Source organism: Eucyclogobius newberryi, unplaced genomic scaffold, assembly GCF_026437365.1.
Source record: "Eucyclogobius newberryi isolate DKJ021-1_F unplaced genomic scaffold, fEucNew1.0.hap1 SCAF_18, whole genome shotgun sequence".
Taxonomy (NCBI): Eukaryota; Metazoa; Chordata; class Actinopteri; order Gobiiformes; family Gobiidae; genus Eucyclogobius; species Eucyclogobius newberryi.
The window spans coordinates 18,796,993-18,820,374 of record NW_027315812.1 but is presented as its reverse complement, the minus strand read 5'-3'; the positions used below and the strand labels follow the sequence as shown (position 1 = coordinate 18,820,374).

The 23,382-nt window shown below is 40.9% G+C and overlaps 4 protein-coding genes and 1 non-coding gene across 7 annotated transcripts; all 5 read left to right on the top strand.

Annotated features, from left to right (window-relative positions):
* On the top strand, nt 1-5,302 carry LOC140364628 (glycine--tRNA ligase-like). 2 transcript variants are annotated; one of them, XM_072450880.1, is made up of 17 exons: nt 1-301; nt 655-756; nt 855-957; nt 1,058-1,199; nt 1,440-1,528; nt 2,454-2,530; nt 2,609-2,754; nt 2,834-2,983; nt 3,058-3,220; nt 3,305-3,469; nt 3,547-3,655; nt 3,749-3,893; nt 3,973-4,058; nt 4,140-4,249; nt 4,327-4,420; nt 4,496-4,686; nt 4,860-5,302. In XM_072450880.1, the coding sequence occupies exons 1-17, from the start codon at nt 47-49 to the stop codon at nt 4,980-4,982; spliced, it is 2,250 nt and encodes a 749-aa protein (XP_072306981.1). In that variant the 5' UTR covers nt 1-46; the 3' UTR covers nt 4,983-5,302. The 2 variants fall into 2 exon arrangements, with proteins under 2 accessions (XP_072306981.1, XP_072306980.1); XM_072450879.1 differs by having other exon boundaries at nt 3,547-3,659; nt 3,753-3,893.
* On the top strand, nt 1,237-1,370 carry LOC140365011 (small nucleolar RNA SNORA84). Its single transcript, XR_011927764.1, has one exon. It is a non-coding gene; the product is annotated as a small nucleolar RNA SNORA84 (small nucleolar RNA).
* An 875-nt stretch (nt 5,303-6,177) lies between the features above and the next one.
* Nucleotides 6,178-12,813, top strand: LOC140364630 (glycine--tRNA ligase-like). The gene is made up of 17 exons (XM_072450882.1): nt 6,178-6,255; nt 6,497-6,598; nt 7,364-7,466; nt 7,558-7,699; nt 7,773-7,861; nt 8,099-8,175; nt 8,844-8,989; nt 9,061-9,210; nt 9,281-9,443; nt 9,991-10,155; nt 10,243-10,351; nt 10,617-10,761; nt 11,703-11,788; nt 11,860-11,969; nt 12,123-12,216; nt 12,297-12,487; nt 12,559-12,813. Exons 1-17 carry the CDS (start codon nt 6,211-6,213, stop codon nt 12,670-12,672), a joined length of 2,031 nt encoding a protein of 676 aa, XP_072306983.1. The 5' UTR covers nt 6,178-6,210; the 3' UTR covers nt 12,673-12,813.
* Nucleotides 12,814-13,345: 532 nt separating this feature from the next.
* On the top strand, nt 13,346-17,804 carry hhatlb (hedgehog acyltransferase like, b). 2 transcript variants are annotated; one of them, XM_072450876.1, is made up of 12 exons: nt 13,346-13,523; nt 14,102-14,239; nt 14,980-15,047; nt 15,254-15,367; nt 15,581-15,775; nt 15,850-16,059; nt 16,376-16,547; nt 16,627-16,771; nt 16,853-16,888; nt 16,953-17,154; nt 17,225-17,366; nt 17,438-17,804. In XM_072450876.1, exons 2-12 carry the CDS (start codon nt 14,134-14,136, stop codon nt 17,623-17,625), a joined length of 1,578 nt encoding a protein of 525 aa, XP_072306977.1. In that variant the 5' UTR covers nt 13,346-13,523; nt 14,102-14,133; the 3' UTR covers nt 17,626-17,804. The 2 variants fall into 2 exon arrangements, with proteins under 2 accessions (XP_072306977.1, XP_072306978.1); XM_072450877.1 differs by having other exon boundaries at nt 13,353-13,524; nt 14,105-14,239.
* Nucleotides 17,805-19,428: 1,624 nt separating this feature from the next.
* Nucleotides 19,429-23,317, top strand: klhl40b (kelch-like family member 40b). The gene is made up of 6 exons (XM_072450883.1): nt 19,429-20,705; nt 21,324-21,484; nt 21,561-21,668; nt 21,742-21,927; nt 22,760-22,909; nt 22,983-23,317. Exons 1-6 carry the CDS (start codon nt 19,566-19,568, stop codon nt 23,092-23,094), a joined length of 1,857 nt encoding a protein of 618 aa, XP_072306984.1. The 5' UTR covers nt 19,429-19,565; the 3' UTR covers nt 23,095-23,317.
* The last annotated feature ends 65 nt before the right edge of the window (nt 23,318-23,382 follow it).

The window sequence follows — 23,382 nt, the reverse complement described above, 5'->3', positions numbered from 1 at the left end:
ACAGAGATTTCATCATTCAGTTCTTCTCGCATTACAGCGGTGGTCCATGCTTGTTCGCCGCACCGCATCAGCACTGCTGAGGACCAGCACTGAGATTTTCTCCTGTCCGGTGTCTCCGGTCCCATTTGTGCGGCGGTCGCTTAACGGTCTCCAAAAACCCAGGTCGTTTTCAACCTCGGTCTGTTTGTGCAAGAAGAAGAAGCAGCAGAGTTTGTGGCTGCAGCAGGCTGAGGAAGGACGAAATATGGATGGAAACATGGAGGAGATCTTGGCCCCTTTAAGGCTGGCTGTCAAAGAACAGGTAAGTACAAGTGATCATGTGAGGGAAATGCTGACGGGGCAGATCCGCCACCTTATTTCAGCCAAATCACGTCTTTTAAGGGCAATGCTAGCTTCCAATGCTAACCGGCGTCTCTCTGATCTGCTCATTGAATGGGCGCAGCCATTGGCTGTTAGCTGACAGCTAACTCTAACTAGCTCGTGTGCGCGCCCTCTGCCACGTACTAGAGAGAGTGCAGCTGTAGATGTCTAGCGGGGTGGGGTTTACCATAGACTGTGTTTATCTCTGCCGTCTCTCTGTTTAGTCATGGAGGAAAACATCACTCAAAAGTGTGGGATGGACTGGATTCTATTGTGTTGTACTTTTGTTTTCAGGGAGATCTGGTGCGCACACTCAAGCAGGAGGGGGCTCCTGATGTGGACGTCACCAAAGCTGTTGCTGAACTTAAAGCAAGAAAGAGGGCTTTAGAGGCCAAGGTAACACAGACCTATGGGCTTGTTTTTGCATCTCACAATCTCTTAAACTTCAGCTAGGAAATTTACGAAGTACTTTGACCTCTTTGACCTTGCTTTAGGAGCTGTCTTTGCAACCCAAAGATGACATTGTGGACAGAGCAAAGATGGAAGACACTTTGAAGAGGCGATTTGTTTATGACCAAGCCTTTGCGATCTATGGAGGTATGGCATTAATGTAAGGATTAAGGTCTGCTCTTGCACCACTGCATTACTAGTATGGAGGTGTTTTAACCAGTTTTTACTATTCCGCTTTGCTAACCAGGAGTGAGCGGCCTGTACGACTTTGGTCCAGTGGGATGTGCCCTCAAGAACAACGTCCTGCAGGCCTGGAGGCAGCACTTCATTCAGGAAGAGCAGATCCTGGAGATCGACTGCACCATGTTGACCCCAGAGTCTGTTCTCAAGTATGTACAAAATCACTGAGAAAGTACTGTCATGTTTGCCTGGTGGTTCCTAAAGTCAGCCGTTCAATGCTGCACTATAGGTTTGTTTAACAGGCACATATTGATTCTGCGATTTTATGCATGGAGACTGTCACTTTAGCAGCTTTCCATAGCCCGGTTGCAGATACATAACATTTTTACCTGAAAGACTAACCATGTAAATGTTCACCAGGTAAAACAATCTCTTCTTTTTTTAACCAGAACTTCAGGTCATGTGGATAAATTTGCTGACTACATGGTTAAAGATGTCAAGAATGGAGAATGCTTCAGGGCTGACCATCTCCTTAAAGGTAAATCCGTGATACTTTATTTGTACAAATAATGCGCACTAGCCAAGTACATTAAATACTGCTCCTAGTGTCTAGATGTAATGTAGCTTGTAATTGGTACACTGAATGAAAATATGAACGCAATACTTTTGTTTCTGCTCCCATTTTTCATGAGCTGAACTCCAATTTTTTCTATACACACAAAAACCCTTTGGCCACAGTAATGTACTCTCTGAAATGTCCATTTTTGCTTAGTTGAGACATGCAGAAGACACATTTGGCTTCTTTCCATTTGTAAAAGCATTGCTTTTATTTGAGTTTTATCACACTACATCAGGTCAGGTGACACGGCAGGTGTCACTCACTCCAGAGCCAAACACCTCTTGACCCTTGGCTCTGCTTCGGACAAGCCGTCTCCGGAGGAGTGCTTCAAAGTAGCCTTTGGAGGAAGAATCCTGGTTAATTGAGACAGGAACTGGAACACGCTGTCATATTCACAGATCCAGAGCATCCCAAACAAGCTCAATAGTGACATGTCCAATGTTGTGCCTTTTCATCCACAATCATCCCCTCATTTTTTATGTTTATGCACAGCTCCACGCTGCAAGGATCTGTACACAATTCCTGGACGCTGAAAACCACTCTGCACTCTTAACAGACATGTCATCCATGTTTGGGATGCTCTGGATCATCGTATATTACAGTTTTCCAGTTCCAGCCAACATCCAGCAACTTCGGTGGCCATCACGTGCAATACTGACAAGAAAGTGTTGCGTTTATATTTTTGTTTTTATTTAGCAGAGACAGTCAGTTAAGGAAAGTGGGTGCACCAGTCAAATCCCACAGCTTTTCCGTGATACAAGCATCTTGAACAGTGCCAAAGACTGGTTCTGAAGGTGTTTGAGCCACAACAGTCTTTGAGTAAATATAAACTTTTTGTCCTCAGCACATCTTCAAAAGCTGATGTCTGACAAGAAATGTGCGGCTGAGAAGAAGGTTGAGATGGAGAATGTGATCACTCAGGTTAGTATTTCCTTCAAAAAATATTACACTCTTTTGACACTTTTTAACACAGATCGTGCTCTTTTGTTGTTTTTTTAGATGGATAACTTTACGCAGCAGGAGTTAACGGAGCTGTTTGTAAAATATGATGTTAAATCCCCCACCACAGGAAACAGCCTCTCCCCTCCCATGTCCTTCAACCTAATGTTTCAGACGTCCATAGGACCCGGTGGAAATATGGCAGGGTAAAATATCTAATAGAAATGATTCTCATATCATAATAAAATGTTTATGTTAATTTCCTTTTCTCTGTTTTGTTTGCAGCTATTTGAGGCCTGAAACTGCTCAGGGAATCTTCCTAAATTTCAAGCGACTTTTAGAGTTTAACCAGGGAAAACTGCCTTTTGCTGCTGCTCAAATAGGAAACTCCTTCAGGAATGAAATCTCACCTCGCTCTGGACTTATTCGTGTCAGGTGTTAGAGGCTCATTACATTGTCTCCATTTCGTCTTTAAGATTAGAAAAATAAACACCTATGTTTTTATGCAGAGAGTTTACTATGGCTGAGATCGAGCACTTTGTGGACCCGATTGAGAAGGTTCATCCAAAATTCCCCAATGTAGCCGACCTGGATATTATGTTGTACTCTTCAAAAGCCCAAACTAGTGGGCAATCTGCACAAATCATGAGGCTCGGGGACGCAGTGGAACAGGTGGGCTTTTTTTGGAGTCATTTAATTGAATAGCATGTTTGTTTCCATAGAACATTATGACGATGTCTTATGTTTACCTTTCAGGGAATAATCAATAACTCTGTCCTGGGATATTTTATCGGGAGGATCTACCTCTATCTTACTAAAGTTGGTGTAGCCAAAGACAAATTGCGATTCCGGCAGCACATGGACAACGAGATGGCTCACTACGCCTGTGACTGCTGGGACGCTGAAGCCAAAACATCATATGTATGTATTGATTAGCATGTATTGTAACTGCTACGAGGCCGGCAGGTTTTCCTTCAAATTTTGCTTTATTTTTGTAGGGCTGGATTGAGATTGTGGGCTGCGCAGACCGCTCTTGCTATGATCTTTTATGTCATGCGCGTGCGACAAAGGTCCCTCTTGTAGCAGAGAAGCCCCTTAAAGAACCCATATCCTTCTGTATAAATGTGCACAAAGCTTTTCATGAAGTGTTGGTTTTAATTTAACCAAGGTTGCGGTTTTTTGCCTTAACCCATACACACAAAACTGTAAATGTTGTGCAATTCGAGCCCAATAAAGGAGCTCTTGGGAAGACGTACAAAAAGGACGCCAAGCTTGTCATGGAGTTCTTGTCCATTTGTGACGAACGTTTCATCACAGAACAAGAGAAACTGCTCAATGAGACGGGGTGAGTTTGTCAGTGGTTATTCAGTGGCTCTTTTTCAGTTATTTCTTGATACTAACATTTTAAATCTTATTTTTAACAGTGAGATTACCGTTGAGACTGAAGGCAAGACGTTCAAACTCACAAAGGACATGGTCAGTGTGAAGCGACAACAGAAAACTCTCCATGGTAAGATTTTATTTTTTATCTAGGTTAGATAGATAACCAGAGATGAATGTATTTTATATGAAACCCTTTTTCTTTGTCCAGTGGAGGAAGTTGTTCCAAATGTAATCGAGCCCTCGTTTGGGATTGGTCGGATCATGTACACAATCTTAGAACACACATTCCATGTCAGAGAAGGCGATGAACAAAGAACTGTAAGTAGCACATTATATGTTTATATCTGTACATAACTGGAGTCGAAAGATCACTTGATTACTTTTCTTCTCTGCAGTATTTCAGCTTCCCTGCCTCTGTATCACCGTACAAATGCTCCATCCTGCCTTTGAGTGTAAACCCGGAGTTTATCCCTTTTGTGAAAGACCTTTGTGAGTGTCATGTTTCCACTTTTATTCAAAATGGCATTGCACATTTGTCAATATTAATAGTTTGTTTTTGTTCAGCTGAGGCAATGACCAAAAATGGTGTGTCTCACAAAGTTGATGACTCCTCTGGGTCCATCGGGAGGCGCTATGCCAGGACTGATGAAGTTGGAGTGTCTTTTGGCATCACTATTGATTTTGACACCGTGAACAAAACGCCACACACTGCCACTCTGAGAGACAGAGACTCTATGAGGCAGATCAGAGCTGAGGTAAAAAGAAAGTTTCTTGTACTATGTGTGTTAAACATTGATTTTATTACAAAATATTTGTATTTTATTTGGGGCTACATTGTTAGAATTACAGCAAAACAAGTATATTTCACTTCTGATATTTTAACAAACATTGCATATAGATTGTAAAGTGTTTATTCTTGTTTCCTCAGATCACAGAGCTTCCTGACATTGTCAGGGATTTGGCCAATGGAACAATAGCATGGGCTGAAGCTGAGGGCAAGTACCCCATCTTTGAAGGACAGGAGACCGGCAAGTTGAATGTTGAAGAGTAGAGCAGACCGTCACATAAAGGAACCTACAATCATTTTGTGTATGCACCACAGCGATGGAAAATGCAACTTTAATGTCATTAAGCTATTGTGGACTGGAGCACCAAATCTGTGCAGTCATTACAATGCCATGTATTCATCGCACTAACAGGACTGTTTATCTGATGAGCAACATTTCATTGGTCTTAAGTTTGATTGTTGTATTTTTGAAAAAGGAAACTGTAACTTTGCTTTATCTCAAAGAGGAATAATGCACCATTCCAGGTTTAATTCAAACTGGATACAAATATTTAACAATTTCAATAAAACCAGCACTTACTGGACACTGCTTGAATAACTTTTTTATTATAAATAGTTAGAGGGCATTTTTTCCCCCCAAAACGCCATTCCAAACTAGAGTTGTTCTAGAACCCTCTGGAGTGGGGGAGACTGGAGTTGATTGACCCATGGGCTGTTTGTCTGGCATATCTCAGCCAGCAGAGGGTGCTGTTTAAAATGTTTTGGTGCCAAATATTGGAAATTGGGACTGGGCACATAAGTTTAGACTGCACACTACTGTAATGTTAAAAATGATGACTGAGGGGTGCCATTGAAAGGGTTAATATACATAATAGTTATAAATTATATTGCAAAAGTATATTGGATTGCTGCATTAAAGTGAAATTCAATCTTAAAAACCTAAAGTCAAAGTTTGATCAATAACTTTTAAACTGGATAGGACGGGGCACAAAGTGGAATATTTTGTTACCTGAGGCTATTCAGATTAATGCAACAAAAATGACACCCAAGGGCGGTCTCCCCTGCAAACAACTGGCGGGACTCTGCGTGAAGCCGTCGCCCTGCAGTTGGGCCTCTTGAGTGTGAACTCTGCAGAGGAATATCAGATGTTAGATTCCAGGAGAAAAAACCTCATTGAGAAACATTTTACACGATCACCTTAATAACACAAACAAACAGTAATAGCTGTAGGATTTCCAGCTAAAAGTCAAACTGACATAAAAAATCTGATCGTCATAATTTTGACAAATCAAATAGTGCAAGAAATGTTCTGAAATACTCATTTATGCATTTGGAGCATGTTAAATAGACTTATGTAGTTTAGAGCAGCATGATGCAACACAATGCCCCAGTTTCAGGCGAAAGTGCAGAGGCCGCGCCTTCAAGAGCAAAGCGAAAGTGAGCGCAGCTTCATAAAGGCGCAGCTGAGAAGCGGCGCAAAGCAGAAGCTACAATGGAACAACAGCTCGCCCCGTTTAGAGACGCTGTCAAGCAACAGGTACGACCTCAATCTGGAATGGAATTACACCACTGAACATGGTTTTGATTCTCTGCAATGACTTTTGTACTGAGAGTTTGGGTTTTTTTAAATTCGACCAGCAGTTTTCGTAAATGACGCTATTCACTCTTTAAAGGAAAGTTCTGATTTGTATTGTGTTTTATCTTGTATAACCTTGAGTTGTCTGGTTTGTGGAGGCCTGTGGTGTACGTGAGCTCCATGTGACGTGTGTGTCCTGCAGGGAGACCTGGTGCAGCAGCTGAAGGAGCAGCGCGCCCCGGAGCAGGAGCTGAACGCGGCTGTGGCAGAACTCAAAGCGCGCAAAAAGATTCTTGAAGCAAAGGTGTGGCCCAGTCATGCTGGGCTGTCTTTTGAAACACTAACCTTAACCCAGGAAATTGTGATTTCATTGCGGGGAAAGTTATAAAAACATAGCCTTGTTTAGCCTTGTCCAAATGCAGTTCCTCAATAGTCATTTCTTAAAGCGAAGTGGCTCCTGAAACTGCTGGGCTATTTGACCGCGCCGGGTTACGGTCAGGGTCAGGGTCAGGGTCAGGGTCAGGGTCAGGGTCAGGGTTAGGGTCAGGGTTAGGGTCAGGGTCAGGGTTTTCCATGAGGCTATGAAACTGCTGGGCTTTACTTTCTAAAGCACACACAGCACCAGCGACACACCCTCCCTGACCCCGCACCCTCCCTGACCCCGCACCCTCCCTGAGCCCCACACCCTCCCTGACCCCGCACCCTCCCTGACCCCGCACCCTCCCTGAGCCCCGGGGAGGGTACCTCCCAAAACGCGCTCCTAATCACACCCTCCTTTTGATAGCCTCCTGGAGAGAAGGAGAGATGGAGAGAACACGAGAAGATGAGAAATAATGATGCAAACTCACAGTTCATTTTAAATTATTATTAGTCTTACTGCTGCTCTTACACGTTGCCACCAGAACTGAGCTCAAACGTACATTCCATATTACACTGAGCAATCTGTTTAATGGGCACGGGCAGGTTGAAAAAGTTGATGCCAGGCTGTGGTTGGTCAGAGAATGCCAACATTTGGTTTTACTCAGATTTTCTAAAGTAATAACTGTTTTTAATGCATGCATGTCTCTAGGAGCTTGCCCAGCAGCCCAAAGATGATATTGTTGACAGGGCAAAGATGGAAGACACTTTGAAGAGGAGGTTCTTCTATGATCAGGCTTTTGCAATTTATGGAGGTATGACTGGTAATATGATGTTAGTGTGAATATGCCTGAGAGCACAGGCCTTAATGATCTCTCATCATTTAATTCATAATCTGTATTCTAGGTGTCAGTGGCCTGTACGACTTTGGCCCAGTGGGATGTGCCCTAAAGAACAACATCTTGCAGGCCTGGAGGCAACACTTCATTCAGGAGGAGCAGATCCTGGAGATCGACTGCACCATGTTGACCCCAGAGCCTGTTCTCAAGTATGTCCTACTAACAACTATAACAGGTGACTCAATGCACATTTATGCAAGACAATTATGCTATTTCTTTCAGGACATCTGGACATGTGGACAAATTTGCAGATTACATGGTGAAGGACTCCAAAACAGGAGAATGTTTCCGGGCTGACCACCTCCTGAAAGGCAAGTTCGACAAGTTATCCCACACACCAAGGCCACTACAGGCATCCAGTTGCTTTAGGTGCTCAGTGATAAACCATAGTTCAGGTCCTGCAGCTCATTTAGCATATAGTCTATCTTCTTCTATTGGTTTACATATAGTTAAAGTTACCCGTTACTGGGTGGAAAGGTTATGAGGGAGGGGGCAGTATGCTTGTTTATTCTTGTTTTAAAAACCTGCCACGGCACTCTCTTGTGCAGCGCACCTAAAAAAGCTGATGTCAGATGAGAAATGCCCTGCAGAAAAAGCAGCCAAGATGGACGATGTAATTACTCAGGTATGTGTGTACCAAAAAAACACTTAAATCTTTTTAAATTAAATTAAATTAAATTAAATTTGAATTAACACAGGCTTTTTTAATCCCTCATTCGTACAGGAGTGTTCTACAACACAAGCTTTTGTTTTCTGAAAAGTTCAGGATAACAAGAAATATTTTAATCTATATTAAACACCAAATCAAAATTTATTTGATTCCGTAACATTTTGATCTGCATATAATATTTATACTGAACGTCAGACAGACACTGCAATTTTTTGTACATTGATATACAATTTATATATTAAAGGTTCTATGTAACTTTTCTAGTCTACCACCAGTTTATCTCCATGGAGATGTTATTGCTTTGCCTAGAATGTTCCACTGTATTGCATCAACACCATCTTTATTGTTTATTCAATTACAGGTATTTTATGTATGAGAAATACCTTGAAAAGCATGTGTTCTTACAATGAGGGAAGTCTCCTTGCACTAGATCTGACCTATAACTTGGCCTGGTGGCATCACCTGCTTGTCTCCATGGAGCTAGATAATGCTACACTGTGGAACATTCTAGGCAAACATCTCCTTAAAGACATGCATGGGGCAGATCCTCCACTGGAAGATATCCAGAGTGCACCTTTTCTTTTATGCTGTACACATGATATTAATTAAGTTATGTATCTCAGATGGACAACTACTCGCAGCAGGACTTGGCCGAGTTGTTTGTGAAATACAACGTCAAGTCTCCGTCCACAGGAAATGACCTCACCCCTCCCGTCTCCTTCAACCTCATGTTTCAGACGTCCATTGGCCCTGGTGGCAACACGCCTGGGTAAACATCACGTGATAAAGAACCATCAAACCACATGAAACAATGTATTTTTAAATTGTTTGTTTGTGCAGCTATTTGAGGCCAGAAACGGCTCAGGGAATGTTCCTAAACTTCAAGCGTTTACTGGAGTTTAACCAAGGCAAGCTTCCCTTTGGTGCTGCTCAGATCGGAAACTCCTTCAGGAATGAAATCTCGCCCCGCTCTGGACTCATCCGTGTCAGGTTGGTTGTGAAGTCAATTTAAATCTAATGTTTAAAAATGCATTAACCCAGTGTTGCATCTTGAATACAGAGAGTTCACAATGGCTGAGATCGAGCACTTCGTGGACCCAAATGAAAAGGTTCATCCAAAATTCTCCAATGTTGCCGACCTGGAAATCCTGCTCTTCTCTTCCAAAGCCCAAACCAGTGGGCAGTCTGCACACTTCATGAGGCTCGGGGACGCAGTGGAACAGGTGAGAGACACTTCACCAATACAGTCACCACTTTCAAATGGTGATGATTTCTTTTACGTATTTTTTTACAAATTAATACATTGTTTATTAAATATGTATGTACCTTCAGCAACTTTTTCACATTATAATCCACCAAGTGCCCCTCTTGTTAAATATGTATTGTATTGATATTTACCAAATTGCCTAATACAACTAGTTTACTTGGACATTTAAGGTTTATTTTGTAAAGAAATGATTAAACTAGTACAGCACAGTAAGCGTACAATTTTGATTTTGATCATGTGAAGCTAATAGAGTATAGTATAAAGCCTCAGAGGATTATTCCCCCCTAAATATAATACATAACACACAACTTAATGTATAGTCATCATGTCTAGCCTAACAATAAAAAAGGAGGAAGAGTTGAAACATTTGACATCATTATATGGTTGTGTTTTTGGGGGCGTGGCTTTAACAATAAGCCCATAAGGGTTTCTGTCTCCATCACACATGTAATGTTTAATTCATCATCACGCCAGAAATAAATAATACATTTTCTCTTCCACAGGGTGTCATCAACAACTCAGTCTTGGGATACTACATAGGCCGGATTTATCTGTATCTCCTGAAAGTGGGTCTTTCCAGGGATAAAGTGCGTTTCCGACAGCACATGGAGAACGAGATGGCTCATTACGCCTGTGACTGCTGGGACGCTGAGTCTCTAACCTCTTATGTAAGGTCACTGTAACTTGTCTGACTTGTTCAAATGCACAGTGACATACAGGATTTGTAATATGGAGGTGGTATTTTTTCTCCAAAGGGCTGGATTGAGATTGTGGGTTGTGCAGATCGCTCATGCTATGACCTCACCTGTCACTCAAGGGCCACCAAGGTCCCTCTAGTGGCCGAAAAGCTTCTAAAAGAACCCATATCCTTTTAATTTGATGCATATGGATTTTTATTAAATGAGGTAGAAAATGGATGGATGGAGAAGCAATGTTCAGTTCTAGATGTAAAGAATAATTTCTGCTAGTATGTATTCTTTAAAGTTAATATTTTTTATTTGATTATTTGAATCTAAACTACATCATAATGTTCATTTCGAAACACTTTAAGTTTTAATATAGTTATCTAATTGAAGCCAAATATTTATATACACTAAACATCAATTCCCTTCCTTAATGGCTTCACACAAAGTAGTGAATGTGACCCAGTTTGAGGCCAACAAAGCCACCATAGGGAAGGAATACAAAAAAGATGCAAAGTTGATCCTGGATTATCTGTCTGTCTGCGATGAGTGCTACATAAGTGACCAGGAGAAGCTTCTGAATGAAAAAGGGTAAGCTGGTGATGGAATCTTTTCACTGTTTTACTAAAGGTTGCCAGAACTTTTGAAATAAAATAAAAATTATAATACAAAAAAAATACAATTATTTTGATAGTTATACTTTCAGATGGAGGCTAGGGCCTATATAACTCTATGAAAGACATACCCAAATTTAAACAAACTTAGTTTTTGAAGTACTTTCAACTGACGAATAATGGCACCACTTTCTGAAGTGAAAATATCTTTTTAAAGGAGACAATTTTTTTTCTTTTTGAGGTACTTAGTATTGAAATTGTTTACATTTTGTTCATCGTAAACCACAATATGGATCTAAAACGGCTTTGAGTGAGGGAAGGAGCAGGAGATTGACAGGTGCTGAAGAAGGATCTGAGTCGAAAGACAAAGCTCTCGATTTACCCGTCAATCTACGTTCCTACCCTCACCTATGGTCATGAGCTTTGGGTAATGACCGAAAGGACAAGATCGTGGAAACAAGTGGTCAAAATGAGTTTCCTTCGCCGGGTGGCTGGGCGCTCCCTTAGGGATAGAGTGAGGAACTCAGTCACACGGGAGGAGCTCGGAGTAGAGCCGCTGCTCCTCCACGTCGAGAGGAGCCAGCTGAGGTGGCTCTGGCATCTGATGCCTCTTGGGCGCCTCCCTGGAGAGGTGTTTCGGGCATGCCCATCTGGAAGAGCCCAGTGGAAGACCCAGGACACGCTGGAGGGACTATGTCTCTCGGCTGGCCTGGGAACGCCTCGGGATCCTCCCGGGGAAGAAGTGTGTTGTTATTTTTATTTCATGTGGATAAGCCCAACAATTACAGATATAAGATAAGATAAGATATTCCCCAATATACAATATGAGAGTTAAACAGGTCAATTATGTCATGTAATGTAATGTATAAATGATGCTTAATAGTTATGCTAACACCCCAAACTCTCTGATTCTTTTAGCAAGTTCACCATTGAAACTGAGGGCAAAACGTTCACTCTGACTAAAGACATGGTCAATGTAAAAAGGTTTCAGAAGACCTTGCATGGTAAATATTCTACACAATGTTTAATTAAACATGGTGTATTTGAATAATTATGAGAACATCTCTCTTTTTAGTGGAGGAAATCATTCCCAATGTAATCGAACCATCTTTTGGCATCGGAAGAATCATGTACTCCATCTTTGAACACTGCTTCCACATCAGACACGGAGACGAGCAGAGGACTGTGAGTAACGTGCATGGAATGTTTAATGTGTCTTTTGGCGTCAGTTTACTTAGGTTATTATAGGCTTTAGAGTGGAATATCTTCACATCAGTATCCATGTGTATAATGCTGTTTTCAAATGTGCATGAACAAACACACTTTTATTTGGATCAGTTTTTCAGTTTTCCGGCCCCTGTATCGCCGTACAAGTGTGCCATCCTTCCTTTGAGTCCAAACCAGGAGTTCATGCCTTTTGTCCACCAGCTTTGTGAGTATTAGACTACAATAATCTTATTTCATACCATGGATAACTATTCATATTTGTGTTGTGTTTCTTGTTTCTTGTAGCTGAAGAGATGACTAGAAATGGAGTATCTCATAAAACGGACAACTCCTCGGGCTCCATCGGGAGGCGCTATGCCCGAGCAGATGAGATTGGAGTGTCCTTTGGCATCACTATAGACTTTGACACAGTGAACAAAACGCCCCACACTGCCACTCTGAGAGACAGAGACACTATGAGGCAGATCAGAGCTGAAGTAGAGCATTTCATCTGTGCATTGCATATTATATTGTGTGTCTTTGTCTAAGTTACACATTTGTTTTTCAGGTTGCGGTGTTGGCTGCGGTGGTTCGAGATTTGGCAACTGGTGTTTTAACCTGGGAAGAAGTGGAGAAGAAATTTCCCATTTTTGAAGGACAAGAGACCAACAGAAAGGATTAATGACTCCTGATTTCATTTTATCATTCCACATTAAACAATCAAGTTCCTTATAATTCCAAGAGGAGTCTCTGTGACAATTTGTGTGATCAAATATCAAACTTTGAATGAAGCTGTATCACTTTGAAAATAAAACGTTTTATGTGCACAGATAATTGTGTGTATTCATGTTTTATCTGCAAATTGTAGCATAATAACAATGGTTGATTTGGTTATTAAGTATGCTCAGTGAGACAATACCAGTGTGTTGTCTTGGTAACAGCACCCTCTGGCTGTGACAGTGAATGCCCAGGATTCAGGCACAACATGAGAACTGTTACATCCCTTGCAGAAGTGAATGAATGTGATGGCAAGTATGGCCTGGGGGCCCACAGCAAATAGGCCCTATCACAAATGGACAAAATGAGCCTACCGCTACAGCCTACAACATTACAGAGAGTTTATTTAAGAAAGTTAATCTAAGTCTAGTATACGTTCATATGGCAGGTGTCTGTTCACTGCAATGTTTTTAAAACACTAAATCTGCAAAGGACTTTATTTGGTCAAGACAAGTAGAGGTTTGGTATGTAAGCCTGGGCCCCTGGTATAGTGTTTCTTGAAGCCTATTGTACTGATTTAGCAGCCCCTCGTCCCGCCCCCTTGTGTCAGTGGTCAATGTATAAATACATTTGTTCACCTTTACACAGTGGCAGCTCCCACACGGGGGTCAATGGACCCTCTGCCCTCCCGCTCTGTGGATGCACCAAATAAGAAATAAATACCTTTGATTTTATTTCTCTAAACTTAAGTGTGAAGTTAACTTTCCCCGTTTGAACTTCACTAAACAACAGAAGAGCTCAGCTGCTGCGTTCAAGGTCAGTATCTCAACAGGTGCTGCAGCATGTCATTTAGACTGGACCTGCTTTATTGTGCCAGACTTTTGTGTATTTGACTTAAGTTGTTGTCATCCGGAACAGGAAGCGTGGTTGGTACCTGTAGGTAAAACAGATCAGTTTTTGCATGAATGCAAGAATGGCTGGACTTTGTACATACATTTCTTATTATCTGCTGCTGATAAATTGTTAGACAAACTATGCACGGAAACTGAAAAAGACTTTCAATCAATCTTGAATAAAATTATGCTTTTTTGCCAAAGTCTTATTGTTTTAATCTAAAAAACTAAATTCAATTAGTCTGGTCCTGGGCATCCTATTTAGATTCCTTTTCCTGATTCTTATTTTTCTGTGTTTTTTACTAATCTGCCAATGTCATCTGATATTTTTACTTTTCTTTTTAAAAACTACATCAGTATTAGATCTTTGCCCTTGTTAAACACTAAGGTCTGAAAGTCCCAGAATTTGAATATTCTAAGAAGGTTAGTTACATACCCTCTGTCTTCATGCTAGTAGTAAAACTGGTTTGTGAAGTTACTGCTCTGACCGATTGTGTTCAGGCGCTGTGGGAGTTCTTTATCTCTTGGCTGAAATGGGGATCAAAGCCGCTCTGCCCAAATATGAGATCTATTTCTACAACATGGTGCTGTGCCTGGCCCTGCTCTGGGCCACCAGCTGGATCTTTGAGGTGTCCAGTGGTGAGTATGAAGGACACACATACAGGACTGTGCAGAGGTGAAGTTAAGTCATAAGAAGCAGTTATAATGTGCATTGAGATCCACACAGGATGCAGGATGGTCAAACTATTGGAAGTTTGATACGGAGCAGAAAACCATCTCTCACCAAAAGAACAGTTTTATTGTTTTATGTATTATTACCTCTTTTTTTAAGATTAAGATATTACATGTCAATGCACAGTATCTTTACTGTTAGACGGCGTTGACCTTAGCTCTATTGAATTATTTGTGCTTAATCAATACCGGTACATTTCATTTGAGCCACCCTTTAATTATGGAAGTGTTTTAACGCCAAAAACAAACAATACCCAATCCTTTAAAAGCAACTGTCACTCAACAGTCACTTCGGACAAATGAACAAGCTTAAAGGTCACGTGTGCGGTAAAAATAACGTCACTCTCTCACCATCAAACTGTGATGATTAGATTTATATTTGCAGCAGCTAAATATAAGTCCAAGTCTATGGTGTTTATTTTACAATGGCCCACATTACTAACAATACAGTATCCATGCACTCCTTCAGATCAGCCGTGCATGTACAGGGCAGAGGGTTTGTTCAGGGGGAGCTATGTCCACCATTCAGAGCAGATCATGTGTCCATTTTAACACCACACAGACAAAATATAGCCTCTTGTGTTTCCAAATGAAAATGTGGATGAAGTTGATGAAGTGCAGTGCATCTAAAGTTTCTCTTTTTACAGCAAATATCCATAGAAAAACATTCAAAAGCAACATTAAGCCTGGATGGCACTACTTTGGGAGAAAAATGGTAAGGCAATACTTTCTTTGCACACTCTTATAAAGATAACCTGCTTTATTCTGATGATACTTATTGTAGAACATCCTTTTTGCAGCCCACATTAGCAGCAACATCCTCTGTATTATTATTATTATGTTTATTGTACAAATTATTGCAGAATGTCATATTGTCACAAGTGTATTGTAAGATTATTAAGCTCCATCTTTAATTTGTAGGACACAGCGGACTTTGAGTGGGTGATGTGGTTTTCTAAGTTCAGAGATCACATCCTGTTCGCTCTTTCTGGACATATACTGTTCGCCAAGCTCTGCACCATGCTGGCTCCACAGGTGACTGGCGACACTATAATGATAAATAATATATACTGTATGTACATAAATTCCATTCGGCACAAAGAGAAAGTTGTGTATTTGTTGTATTTCAATGTAATTTTAGTTTTTCACTCCAGCAAATGACTGTTTCATTTAAATATTAGATAAAAAACTGATTGTGTAGGTTTTTCTATGTAATGTAATTGACCTGCTGACTGCTGTCCTCCACAGTACAGGTCCCTGGTGTTCTTGATCTATGGAGTCTTGGCTGTTTGGACCAGTATGGGCTGGACCTACATCACCCTGATGCTTTCCCACTGCATCCTGCTCTACAGTGTCTCTCTGGTGAAGATCCGCTGGCTCTGCTTCCTCACCGGCCTCTGCACTCTGGCCTCATTCAAGTGTGAACCCTTTGTGAGCTGGCAGGTACACTTCATGATGAGCAAATATCACAACCTGGCTAGTATGGATAGTATATATATCTTCCAATGTCGTCCTAGGCAGGTTTTGTGGAGGGGGACTTTGAACTGCGGCACATTCTTTTCTATGGAGGCTGTGGCTTCACTATCATGCGCTGTGTCAGCTTTGCACTGGAAAACTGTGAGAGAAAAGATGGAAACTACAACATCCTGGAGCTGCTCAAATATAACTTCTACCTCCCTTTCTTCTACTTTGGACCCATCATGACCTTTGATCAGTTTTATGCCCAGGTAACTTGTACACTCTACTAAAAGTAGTAGGCATATTAATTTGCAAATGTGTGCCTACAATCATAGACTTGGGTAAACAATATTTAATTTGCCGGTATGTACACTACACGGTGTACACGGTATGTACACTACACGGTGTACACGGTGTGTACACTAAGAAAACCAAACAAGCATTGCCTGAAAAAGAATGCACAAAAAGATAATTTGTTGTACAGACATAAACATCTAAATTACAGAGCTACTCTTTTTTGCACAGTCCTATCTTCTAAGGAAAGTCTGTGTAAAGTGTCTCTTGTGTGTGTGCTGCCCTCTGCAGGTGAACAGGTGCGACTTGAGTAGAAAAGAGAGAGAAATGTGGAACATTAGTCTCCATGGCCTCATGAATCTGGGCATCATTATTGTAGTGGACGTCCTCTTTCATTTCATGTACATCCTGACGATACCCACAGACTTGAAGTTACTGAAGAACCTCTCAGACTGGGCTCTAGGTTTGAATCTCTACATGTGATGAATAAAACCTTGCTCTACTGTGAATATACTGCTAAATAGTGACTGCATTGTTTCCAGTGGGTCTGGCCTATGTGAACCTGGTGTACGACTGGGTTAAAGCTGCTGTCATGTTTGGAGCCATCAGTACAGTGGCTAGACTGGATTATCTCGACCCACCCAAGCCCCCAAAATGCATCACTCTGCTCTATGTGTTCTCTGAAACGTGAGTAAAAACATACAAGGCTTCATCGGATTATTGTGATTATTAAACAAAATGATATATGTATTTTGTACGTTTTGATAGACACTTTGACAGAGGCATTAACGAGTGGCTGTGCAAGTAAGTCCAGTGATCTGGTTTAATGTCCAGAGCGGTTCTCTGACTAACATATGATGTGCTTTAGGTATGTTTATAACCCACTGGGAGGGAGCCATGACAGTGTGGTGCAAGAGCTGATAGCCACTACGTGCACTTACGGAGTGACTATACTTTGGCTTGGGCCCTGCAAGGTCGTTCTTATCTGGGCTTTATTCAATTGTTTTGGCCTTAACTTTGAGCTGTGGACTGCCAAGCTTTTCTCTATGGAGCCTTTTAAGTCCTTTGAGGTCAGTGACTAAATAACTACTTATAGACCTATTAGAGGGACATTGTTACATTTGTATATTTTATTCCCAGACAGCAATGTCAGCAGCAGGATCCAGAAGATTGAGAGGTTTTTTTAATGCATTCAACTTTTGGGGCATTGTCTTGTTTAATATTTTGATCCTGAATAGTCTGGACTTTGCTAAGATGGTGGCTAAAAGGCTGCTCCTTAAAGGTATCAAAAAGGCATTTAAATCTTTCTATTGTTATTTTGTAAATGTTGTAACACTAGTTTTGTGTGCCCAGGTTTCCCCATAACCACAGTCATGGTGCTGTTTGTGACCTACTGCCTGGTGCAGGTGATAAAGGAGAGAGAGCGGAGACAAGCACTGACCGATGATCCTGACCCTGAGCCTCCTGCCCTGCCTCCGGACATCGCCGCCACAGACGCAGCCCAGATCGCCCCTGAACCGGGCAAAGAGAAAGCAGAATGAGAGTGCAATGTTTACCAATAGTATTACTATAGTATTTGATAAAACCACTTACCAGGGACTTTAAGCATTTTGACTGTCATGTAAAGAATAAGCACCAGATAATGGTTGTCCTTGTCCAGCATTTCATTCAAGTCATTAATGTTTGTGCAAAATAAAATTAATAATGATTATTTAAACTATGTTTGCCAGTACTTTATTATCAAGTGTCAGTCAATGTCAATCCCCAAATGTCACATCATGTATTTCCTTTGGGTCTTTGTTTGCTGCCACTGCTGATCTAATTAAATGTATGTGTTTTTTTCCACATAATTGGAACATTTTTGTCTGTCATATAGAAATAATAATCCTGTTTAATAATAAATTATAACAATCATGCATTTAATTTACTTACGTAATGCCTTACTTTTCTTTTTTCTTTTCATTTTGAAGAAACGACAAAAAGAAAAAGAAAAACAAGACACAGAGAGCAAACAAAGCAAAACAAGAGAATCACATAACGTCTGGCAAAGTGTTTCACATGTATTATTTCATCTCACGAGCCTGACATGTAGATGCTTCTCATCTGCCTGGATGAACTCTCACGCTTCTAGACGAGCCCCTCTTTCCTCCATCTGCAGCCTGTTCGTGAGGTTCTCTCCTTCACTGTGGTTCTCTCTGAGGTTTCTCCTTTTCCCCACAGCATTTCTGTAGTTTTTCCTTGCTTAGAAGGAGGGTCTAAGGACAGGATCTGGGACATCTATTTGCTAAATTCCTGAGAACATTGTTTAATCTGCTTCTCTAATATGGATCAATGACTGATCACTGTTGCCTCAATGTGATCAATTGCTCGTTACATAAATAAATTGAACATCACACTCGGTGGTGGTAATCTGCTATTGTAGCCACATCTGCCCTGGGGCAGATTGACTGAAGTGAGGCTGCCAATCTGAACAATCAGCCCCTCCAACCACCACCAATCATTCACGCAAACACTAGATGATTTAATTCTATGGATCATACCAAACCGAGTGACCTCCTACAAGAAATATAAGATATATTAAAGTTAATATTTACACACTTGACTTATGTTTAGGGATGTCACAATATCAAATTTTAGTGTTACTATTATTGTGCAAATAAACATGATCAAATAAACACTATTATTGAGACTGCAACCAAACAACAGTGAAATCTTTAATTTTCTTTCATTCCTCTGGTCTAACATGTTACTGTTCCTCAAGTGTGTGACCAGCTTTACCAAAAGTAACTTTCTGAAAGACAAAATAAAGTTAAATTTGACAAAAACAGCAAGATAAAATAAAGTAAGTTACATTTAGGTTTATTTTGTTGGCTATAGATTGAACTGACTTAACTGACTTAATTTTGCTTCTAAAATTATTTTTTCGTTCTTACGATTATATTGTGACCTGAACAATCATGATTATCAATTAACCTAATAATTTTGACATCCCTACTTGTGTTAAAGTTAAAGATGAAAAAATAGACTTTGTAATTTATAATTTTAACATGACCACCAATTACCAACTCTGGATGACATTATTTTTTATTTGTTACATTGAAAATAATGTATCTATAAAAATAAAAATCACTCATGAGCGAGGCTCTTTGGTTGCCATGACTCAGTATCGCCCCCATGACTAATAACACATACCCCTCTATGATCCATTGTATCAGCTGCCTGTTTGGGGATGTTCCTGGTTTGGGGGATGAGATCAGTTGTTGCATTCAGTACTGGTTTCATATTCTGACATAAAGCCCCTAGCAGCCTGTACTCTATAAATAAGCCGCCATTTGGAGCTGGGTTGAAGGTTTGGGACAGCTGAGGAAGAGGGCCGTCCCGTTTGAGGATCAGCTGGTGCGGGCTAAGAACTTACCCTGTGGCTTTCTGTCTTTTCTCTCCAGCCACTCAAAGGACAGTCTACTTTTCCTTCGCTTCGACCATGGCGGCCCCTGTCAACCCAATGGACGAGCCGAGGGTGTACCAGCAAACTCTGCTCCAAGACGGTCTCTACGATCTGCTGGAGAGTGAAAAATTGGTGGATTGTAAACTGAAGATCAAGGATAAGGAGTTCCCCTGTCATCGGCTAGTCTTGTGCGCGTGCAGCTCTTACTTCCGCGCTATTTTCCTGTCCAACCTGGATGAGAGCAAGAAGAAGGAAATTGTATTAGAAGATGTGGAACCAGGCGTCATGGGGTTGATTTTGAAATATCTTTACACGTCTAATATCAATGTCACCGAGCAAAACGTTCAGGACATTTTTGCCGTGGCGAACATGTACCAGATACCGTCCATTTTTACAGTTTGCGTGTCTTTCCTCCAAAAGCGCTTGAGTCTCAGCAACTGCCTGGCTGTGTTCAGGCTGGGCTTGATGCTGGACTGTCCCAGGCTCGCCGTGTCCGCACGGAACTACGCCTGCGAGCGCTTCACCCTCATCTCAAGGGATGAGGAATTTTTCCAGTTGCTCTCGAGTGAAGTCGCAGCCATTTTAATCAGCGACAATCTCAATGTGGAGACGGAGGAGGTCGTTTTTGAGGCGGTGATGAACTGGGTGTCGCGGGACCTTGAGAACAGGGAGAAGGAGCTGCTTGGTTTGATAGACTGCGTGCGCTTGCGACTTGTCACAGAGGATTATCTTAGGGATAAAGTAGAGACACACAAGTTGTTCAATTCTAACCCAGAGATAAAGGAGAAACTACAGCTGGTTTGGGACGCACGAGCAGGGAAGATGCCAGAGGTACAGAAAAGCAAGAAGCAGAGTAAAGATGGAGAGGAGGAGGAGGAGGAGGAGGAGGAGGAGGAGGAGGAGGAGGAGAAGGAGGAAGAGGAGCTCCTACCTGGCATCCTCAACGACAACCTGAGATTTGGGATGTTCGGGCGGGACTTGATTCTGATGATCAATGAAGCCGGGGCTGTGGCCTATGACCCAGCTGGGAACGAGTGCTTCCTGGCCTCACTCTCCACGCAGATCCCCAAAAACCACGTCAGCCTGGTCACCAAGGAAAACCAGGTCTTTGTGGCTGGAGGGCTGTTCTTCGACGAGCAAAGTGAAGACAATCCGATGTGCTCCTATTTTCTACAGGTAAATAAGAAAATAAAATAGCTGTTTCAGTTCATCTACAGGTAAAATGTCAAAAGTGGAAGTGCATTTGGTGAAATTAAAATGAGTAATTATGTCGTCAGTCAGACATGCCATACATATAAAATACAATACAGAATAAAACAATAGGCTGCTAATACATTTAAATAAAATAAATAAAAGCAACAGCATTCATTCCAGAATTACAGTGACAAAACACACACAAAAAAATCAACAACTTTAAAATCAGTAGTGTAACGTCAATGATAATTAGTTAAACAATTGCTTTTAAATAGGGAGGTGAGTGATTTTTTTTAATCTTTATGTCAATATGATGAAAATTAACAAAAACATGTTACATCATGTCTTCAAACATATTAGTTGAGGTTTAATCATCAGACAAATTTTAAATGAATTAAAAAAAAGTATAATCTCGATACTCAAAAAAACATTTACGTTATTATCTGAATTTTGACATATTGCCCACCTGTACTTCTAAATATTACTCAAGTAGATGTAAAATAATGCAGTTAAACTACAGAACAGAAGCACAAACTATTTAAGAGTTAAATGAATTACACTTAAAAGTACGTATGTGATGCTTACCTCTTGTGACCTCAGTATGACCCGATGACTGCTGATTGGCTGGGGATGCCTCCGCTGCCCTCTCCACGTTTCCTGTTCGGTTTTGGTGAGGCAGAGAACTCCATCTTTGTTATGGGAGGGAAAGAGCTCAAAGAACAGGAGCAAACACTGGACTCGGTTCTGATATATGACAGACAGTGCGTACATTCAGACAATTATTATTAACGTTTCAACAGCTACATGATACATCTGACCTTTAACCTTTCTTAACAGGTCATTCAAATGGGGTGAGTGTGAGCCAATACCTTACCCAGTGTACGGGCATGCAACTCTGTCACACAATGATATGGTGTATGTGATTGGAGGAAAGGGAGACGACAAGTAAGTATTCAGAATCATTCTACTGTTTGGAAAATATCTGTAACATTAAAAGCATGTACGGTCATCTCTGCAGGAAGTGTCTGAAGAAGATGAGTGTTTATGATGCCAAACGGTTTGAATGGAAAGAACTGCCTCCTATGAAGATAAGTCGATCGTTATTCGGTGCTGCCGTTCATAATGACAAGATCTATGTGGCGGCTGGAGTGACGGACAATGGACTGACAGACTCCGTGGAGGTGTTTGATATCGCAACAAACAAGTACGTGTCATTTGTAGAGCCTTTAAAGGTTTAAGGAACATGTATTTAGTATTTGCCTCAGATTGTCACCAAATGTTAGCAATCATGGGGGTTTTGACCAATGGAAACTCTTCAGCTACATGTAAGTAATATTAGAGTTAGAGAATATTCACAGGCCTCTGGTGCTGCCTCAGTGTTGAGAAATTGATTTGACTTTGACTAATTGCTAAATGTCCTCCCTGCTCTTTTCCACCCATTTCTCGCTATACTGTCCAATCTAATCAATTCTACGGAGCAAATCATTTAGAATAAATACAGAAAATATTTATCAACTAAGTTGTTGTTTTTTTTTCGAGATGATTGGTGATAATTATGCCTTTTAGCTGAAGGCAAACTCTTGATTTTTAGGTTTTACTGGAAAAATATTTTGCTCAGAAATATTGACCCCACAAGTTTTTTTTTTCATTTTAGGAAAAATACCGGTGCTACAAGGATATTATTTTTGTTTTTTACTCTTTGTTTCATGGAGGCAAACTAACTGACATTTCTACCTTGGAAATGTAAATGGTTGCTCATTTATGTAAATAAGACTTTTTATATTTGATACTGATATTGAAGGTGTATTACCGTATTTTCCGCACTATAAGGCGCACTGGATTATAAGGCGCACTGTTGTTTTTTGAGAAAATTAAAGGCTCTTAAGTGCACCTTACAGTGCGGAAAATACGGTTCTTCACTTTTGCCTCGTCTGGAATAAAAAACATTTTGATGTCAAAGCGTTTTCAAGGGTCTAAAAGTGTTACACAAAACACTGGACAAAACCCAAATGAATGATCCCTTTGCTTTTGGGCAGGTGGTCAGACTTCCAGCCCTTTCTACAGGAGCGTAGTTCACTGAACCTTGTGTCTCTGGCTGGGACGCTGTTCGCTATCGGTGGTTTTGCCATGATGCCTCTGGAAGACAGTGAAGAGCTGGTTCCCAAAGAAATGAACGACATTTGGCGGTGAGTCCCAGCTTACAGGGCACTGCAATAGTAAAGGTCAATTATGTCCTGCTGAACTCATTTTGTGTTTCAGGTTTAATGAATCAGACGAACAGTGGAACGGTGTCCTGCGAGAAATCAAATACACCACTGGGGCCACTGTTATTGGGGTTCGACTCAACACGCTGCGTCTCACTAAGATGTAATTGTTCTGTAATTGTTATTATGTATGACTGTTTACACTGATTGATGATTGTGGATTTGAAAACAACTTTATTTTGATAATAGACCTAACACGCATGTTGTAACACACATTTTCCTCACTAACAGAATCATTTTTGTATATTTATATTCCCTTTATCTTGAATATAAGTTAAGCTGGAGATACTGTATTTATTGCACTGAATAAATAGTTGTTATTTTGTGCCATTGTGGAGATGTTGTACTTAATCTAAAGGTGGCAGCACAGTCACGCCAGCTCTGTATCTCTGTGA

Coding starts and splice junctions, on each gene's coding strand:
- LOC140364628 (XM_072450880.1), top strand. CDS start 47: ATGCTTGTTCGCCGCACCGCATCAGCACTGCTGAGGACCAGCACTGAG. Junction 3,894..3,972: donor AAACTGCTCAATGAGACGGG/GTGAGTTTGTCA, acceptor TATTTTTAACAG/TGAGATTACCGTTGAGACTG. Junction 4,421..4,495: donor CCCTTTTGTGAAAGACCTTT/GTGAGTGTCATG, acceptor GTTTTTGTTCAG/CTGAGGCAATGACCAAAAAT.
- LOC140364630 (XM_072450882.1), top strand. CDS start 6,211: ATGGAACAACAGCTCGCCCCGTTTAGAGACGCTGTCAAGCAACAG. Junction 6,256..6,496: donor GAGACGCTGTCAAGCAACAG/GTACGACCTCAA, acceptor TGTGTCCTGCAG/GGAGACCTGGTGCAGCAGCT. Junction 7,467..7,557: donor GGCTTTTGCAATTTATGGAG/GTATGACTGGTA, acceptor TCTGTATTCTAG/GTGTCAGTGGCCTGTACGAC.
- hhatlb (XM_072450876.1), top strand. CDS start 14,134: ATGGGGATCAAAGCCGCTCTGCCCAAATATGAGATCTATTTCTACAAC. Junction 15,048..15,253: donor ACTACTTTGGGAGAAAAATG/GTAAGGCAATAC, acceptor TTTAATTTGTAG/GACACAGCGGACTTTGAGTG. Junction 15,368..15,580: donor GCACCATGCTGGCTCCACAG/GTGACTGGCGAC, acceptor TGTCCTCCACAG/TACAGGTCCCTGGTGTTCTT.
- klhl40b (XM_072450883.1), top strand. CDS start 19,566: ATGGCGGCCCCTGTCAACCCAATGGACGAGCCGAGGGTGTACCAGCAA. Junction 21,485..21,560: donor GTTCTGATATATGACAGACA/GTGCGTACATTC, acceptor CTTTCTTAACAG/GTCATTCAAATGGGGTGAGT. Junction 21,928..22,759: donor TTTGATATCGCAACAAACAA/GTACGTGTCATT, acceptor GCTTTTGGGCAG/GTGGTCAGACTTCCAGCCCT.